Source organism: Orycteropus afer, unplaced genomic scaffold (genome assembly GCF_000298275.1).
Source record: "Orycteropus afer afer isolate SDZICR_OR568_19922 unplaced genomic scaffold, OryAfe1.0 scaffold00005, whole genome shotgun sequence".
Lineage (NCBI taxonomy): Eukaryota > Metazoa > Chordata > Mammalia > Tubulidentata > Orycteropodidae > Orycteropus > Orycteropus afer.
In genome coordinates this window covers 19036497-19042496 of record NW_006921592.1, presented here as the reverse complement: position 1 = coordinate 19042496, position 6000 = coordinate 19036497, and the positions used below count along the sequence as shown (strand labels likewise).

General features: G+C 41.7%; 1 protein-coding gene across 1 annotated transcript in view; it reads left to right on the top strand.

The window, feature by feature from the left end:
- FRMD3 (FERM domain containing 3) overlaps nucleotides 1–6000 on the top strand; it is a 393413-nt gene that overhangs the window by 312760 nt on the left and 74653 nt on the right. Inside the window, exon 7 of the mRNA XM_007938846.2 lies at nucleotides 3529–3616. Within this exon, the coding sequence (XP_007937037.1) occupies nucleotides 3529–3616 (88 nt within the window). The remainder of the gene's footprint in view (nucleotides 1–3528; nucleotides 3617–6000) is intronic.

The following is a 6000-nucleotide window of genomic DNA, read 5'->3' as shown; positions in this document are numbered from 1 at the left end:
TCCTTCTGCCTAGTCCGCCATCTTGCCGGAACTCCTGTTTTTTAGTTTTATTCGTCTGTTGGTGGACACTTGAAGTAATATCTTACCTTTCACCAGAAAATAAAAATAATTATTAGATCCAAATATTGAGTTCTCTCTCTCTTAAACACACACACACACACACACACACACACACTCTTCTTCATCCCATAGCCCCCAGCCCCTCGGAATTAATGACACAACAGTCGAAGCTATGCTATGCAGCATCTTACCAACAGCAACCCTAGAAATAGGTGTACTTGGGTGGCCTCAGTGTGAAACCTCAGCCTAATGAGCATGACAAAGACCTTGCACCTGGACTGGTGCCAAGAATCCTCCCACTTCACCCTGCTCCACACTAATGAGAGCTGCTCTGCTTAGAGAGTAAGCCTTATTATTATTATTGCTTAAACTGTCAGCACCTTTTTATAAGCCACACGTTGTTTTATTTTTTGAATTCAAGTTTAATTTGAAAGTATAATCTTTTTTTTCTATTCAGTCTGGAACCACACTGATAGTAAAAAGTTCATAATTTGGAAGTTCATGTTGAAAAGTTAATAATTTTTGCTTGTCAAGTGGTGGCTTCTTTCTGCCCACTGCCTTGTCCTTCTTACCTTGAATGGCAAGAGACTTCAGGGAAATCATGAGGTAAGTGGGCAGCTGCATTTGGAGCAGTTGGGCAACTTTGGCTCCTTCCTTCTAGTTCCCTTGTGCTCAGTCATGGGCAGCAGCAATATTTGCTCCCACGCAGGCTCCCACACAGGGGGAGCATTAAGTGTGGGTGCTTGGGCTGTAGGTGCTCTGTATGGGCAACATCAGAGAAATTAGAGCCTTCAACCCCCAAATCACATATCCTTTCCAAATAGCACATCCCTCTCTTCCCTGAGACATTAGGAGGCTGAAGCATGAAGTAAATGGACCAAATACCAAGAAGAGCCCATATCCAAGAATCACTAAACACTTAAGGAAACATCAACTCAAAGAGAGACTCTGACTCAGCAAATAAAAGAAACTTCACCTGGGAAGCAGTATTAATGGAACAAACAGGATTGAACTTTAAAAGAAATGTAGGGTCCCTGGGTGGTACAAACAGTTTGCACTCAACTACTAACCTGAAGGAAAAAGGCCTGGTGATCTGCTTCCATAAGATTAACAAAAAAAACCCACCGCCATCAAGTCAATTCTGACTCATAATGAACTCCATTGGGTACCCAAGGCGGTGAATCTTTACAGAAGTAGATTGCTGGGTCTTCCTTCCATGGAGTGGCTGGTGGGTTTGAAGCGCCAGCCTTCGGGTTAGCAGTCAAATGCCTTAAGCACTTAAACTCCACTCTGTAGTCCATAGGAGCTCTGGTAGCATAGTGGCTAAAGCACTTGACTGCTAACCAGAAGGCTGGCGGTTCAAACCCGCCAGCCACTCCTCGGAAGGAAGGTTGGGCAATCCTACTTCCGTAGTGATACTGCCTCGGAAACCCAAGGAGGGGTCGCTATGAGTCGGGGCCAACTCGACGGCACATAACAACAACAACTGTAGTCCATAAGATTACAGCCAAGAAAATCCTATGGCACTTCATTCTACTTTGTAACACATGGGGTCACCCATAAGTTGAAGTAGACTCAACAGCAATGGATTTGGGCTGCTTTTTTTTTTTTTTAATTTGTGGATGTCCTCAGAGGGATAAGAGGCATTTATGTCCATAAAATAAGAACAGTCTGCTACATCAGGAACCAAAGAGATAAGTTGGAAATTAAATATTTAATTCATCTTTTAAAAAATGCAATAAATGAGATGGAAAGCAGAATGCGCACAGCTAAAGGATAAATTACCAAAACAGAAGTTTGAATTGAGAAATAATTCAGAACGTAATACAAAAAGACAGACATGTGAAGTATGAAACAAAGGTTAAAAGACATGAAGGATAGACCAGGAAGTTTCAAAAATCATTTAATAGATCTTCTCAAAGCTAAGAACAGAGAGAATGGTTGAAGGTGGGAGAGGAGATGGGGAAGGGAAAATAAAGAAATATGGGAGAAAGATTGGAGTTGTAGGATTCAAAGGACCCACCCAGTACTGATCAGGATGAGTGAGTAAAGATGCCCTCCAGCTGTATCAGAGGGAAATTTCAGAACACTGAAGGTACAGTAGAGGACAGTGGTGGTTCAGTGGTAGAATTCTTTATTTCCATGCTGGAGATCCAGGTTCAATTCCAGTCCAATGCACTTCATGTACAGCCACCATCTATCTGTCATTGGAGGCTGCTGTGTTGCTGTGATGGTGAATAGGTTTCAGCAGAAGTTTCAGACTAAGATGGACTAGGAAAAAAGGCTTGGCAATCTCCTGAAAGTCAACCAAGTGTGGGGTGGCAATACATCTCAGAGAAGGAGCTTAGATGCATGTGTTGTTGTTGTTGTTGTTATGTGCCATCGAGTCAGACCCAACTCATAGTGACTCCTCCTTGGGTTTCCTAGGCAGTAGTGCCTAAAGCACTTGACTGCTAATCAGAAGGCTGGTGGTTCAAACCCACCAGCCACTCCTCAGAAGGAAGATTGGGTGATCTACTTCCGTAGTGATACTGCCTCGGAAACCCAAGGAGGGGTCGTTAAGAGTCGGGTCCGACTCGACGGCACACAACAACAACAACAAATCACTATGGAAGTAGATTGCCCCATCTTCCTTCCAAGGACAGGCTGGTGGATTTGAACTGCCAGCCTTCTGGTTAGCAGTCAAGTGCCATAATGTAAGTTTACATTTTGAAAATAAAAATGAATTCCTGTTGTTTTCCTTACCAAACTCTTCTTGGTGGAGGAGATGCAAAGGTCATGTAATTATCTTTGAGGGATGGTTCATATTCTCTAAAATACATATGGGATATTAATATTAGTCATCAAAATGGTATCTTTGAATTGTTGCACATTTCCAGCTTAGAAGCTAACTCACATTGGGCTTTTTGTTTTCATCTGAGGCCAAGACCTTGTTTACTACCCTGGAGGTCAGTACTGTAACTAGTGGTTGAGATTTCCTGTCAAAATCCAGGGCTTTCCAGTGGAATGTTTGACGATGCTTCTTACCGGATGGCCCTGTTTAGGCTTGTTGACAGGGTAACATGACTGCTCAGTTTTTACTCTGAGCAAGGTGGAATGCCATTCACCTTGGATAATCTTTTTAAAGAGTAGGAAAGAACAGACAGTGAGTTTTATTTCATATTAAGATTGAATTTGCAAGGGCCTACTTATTGGTAACTTGATAGCCTTGATTAACTGTACAGGTCAGTGGAGTTCTCAGAGTACATGGGTTTATTATGGAAAAATTAGCCAGGGAACATGAGCTCAGATTCCTAAGCAGAAGGCTCCTTGTGGTGAGACATAATGGTTGACCTTACTGGTAACTCTTTTTGTAGGAAATTTTTATCTTTCTTGAGTTTAGAATATTGTTTATTATTGAATGAAGGCTCCATCTTTTAAAAATTATTTTCCTTATTAACTCCCTATACTTTTCTTATGTAATTTTAGAGGCCAGAGCCCACCAGTTGCTGAATTTAATTTACTCCTGAAAGCTCACACTTTGGAAACCTATGGCGTGGATCCCCACCCATGCAAGGTAACTGCCCTTCAGCAGATCACCATGTGATGGTTGCTTTGCAAGCCTGACTGACCCCTCGTAGGACAATTCCATAGACCCACAGCTTCTAAATGGAAGGAGCAACAATGGGTCCAGTCATACATTTTGCCAGTGGACTCTCTCCACTGGTGTGTTCTAATTGGTTGCTAATTGCTATATAGAAGCCACATTTTCCTATTAACAGACAAGGATTCATTCATCAAGTAGATGGCTTTCTCCCTGATCCTAAGAGACTTACTGTTAAGGCCATTGCCATCAGGGCTGCTGTACTACAAAATGGGAAAGTGGAAGAAAAAGAGAGAAAGATTTAAAATGATATTTTGCATTATGGATATTTTTTTTTTCTTTACTCATATTATTTGATAATCAGTATTTCTCCGAAGTGTGAAACACAGTCCAGCTGCATCAGAATCACCTGGGGAGGGGGCTAGAGCTATGAATCAACATTGCTGGAGGTGCAGGCTCCTTTGTAATAAACCCCCAAGGTGATGCTTAAGCACAACTTTTTCAGAAATGTCTTATGAACACAGTGTTCTCCTTTCTGTATCCTGAAAGAACCATCTATTATCCAGACACCAACCTTAATCTTAAACTAAGCATTTATATCAGCCAAAGAAAACACTACCATGAAGTCAATTCCAACTCATACCAACCCCTATTGGCTTTCCAAGGCTGTAAATCTTCAAGGAAGTAGACTGTCCCACCTTTCTTCTGCAGAGCTGCTACTGGGGGTGAACCACTTACCTTTTGGTTATCAGCCAAATGCCTCCACCCACTGTACCACCAGCACTCCTTTTATATCAGCCAGGCTCTTAAATATAATTTTTTGAATTATACTGGCACATTTTATTACCCAGATGAAATCTACTAAAAGTATTTAGGAAAGTGTTGTTGTTGTTGTTGTTTGCCGTCAAGTGGGACCCGACTCATAGTAACCCCTCCTTGGGTTTCTGAGGTAGTATCACTACAGAAGTAGATTGCCCCATCTTCCTTCCAAGGAGTGGCTGGTGGGTTTGAACCGCCAGCCTTCTGGTTAGCAGTCAAGTGCCTTAGGCACTATGCGACCAAAGCTCCCATTTAGGAAAGTAGTAGTCCTATAACTCTCAACTCAGGATGACCTGGGGAACGTAATAAAATCCTGGTGTCCAGAAAACACCCACTCCAATTATGTCAGAAACTCTGGGGTGAAGACCAGGTATCAAGGTTTTTTAAAGCTTTCAGGTGATTCCAAAGTGCAGTGAGGCAAAGAATCAGTGGTACTTGTCCCTATGGTCATTTGCATCCTCTTGTTCTGCCCAACAATTGTTTTAGAATATTTACCAGCTGCCCCTTCCTAGTAATAGTATAAACCAGATTATCTTCCACTTACTGAATTAGATTTTTATCCACCAATGTGACCCTCTCTGTTTATTTTATTACTTAGAGACTGACCTGATTTTTTTTTTTTCTTGTTTCCTTTGCCATCACTTAATTTATCTATGAGATGCTGAGATGCTGAGTGTTCCTGATATAGGTTGAAAGCAAAGCAGGGTTTTCTGGACATATTTTTAAACTGAAATTGGCAGAAATCATTTGTGAGGTTGAATCACATTAAATTAGACACTCAGGGTTTGATTTATGCATTAAAGTGCTGATGGCAACCAAGGACATTCTGCCCCCATTACAGGACAGATCTGAGAAGTCAGGTAGTCCCAGAAGACACTTGCAAGTAGACAGACAGGTTTGGAACTAATCTGTATTTACCCAGGAGGCTTCTGGAGGGGCAGAAGGTCCATTATTCAAAGAGAAAAGCTACGTATTCCTAGACCCCACCCAGACTTTGGAAGTCCTGCTCTTAGACTGCCCATCTCGGAAACTTAGTTTATTGCCAGGATCATTGACATTAACCTAAAATTAACCCAGGATGAGAGTGGAGAAACACATCATTTGTCACTGATTTTTTTTTCTTTCCTAATCTGCTAACCAGAAGGCTGGTGATTCAAACCCACCAGCCACTCCTTGGAAGGAAGGTTGGGCAATCTACTTCCATAGTGATACCACCTCAGAAACCCAAGGAGGGGTCACTAAGAGTCGAGTCTGACTCAACTGTGCATAACAACAACAAAAACAACAACAATCCAAATAGATTTTTTTTTAAAGTTTTTGTTGTGATTTAAGTAAAAGTTTACAGAGCAAATTCATTTTCTATACAGCAGTTCATACACGTTTTGTTTCATGACATTAAGTCAATCCCCACAATGTAATAGCTCTCTCCCCACTTCCTCCCTGTAGTTACCTCTTCCTTGTGTCCTTCTTTCCTATGTATTCCTGTCCCCTGAGCTATCTGTCTGTGCAAATACTGCCCTTCTGTTCTCCCATGATTA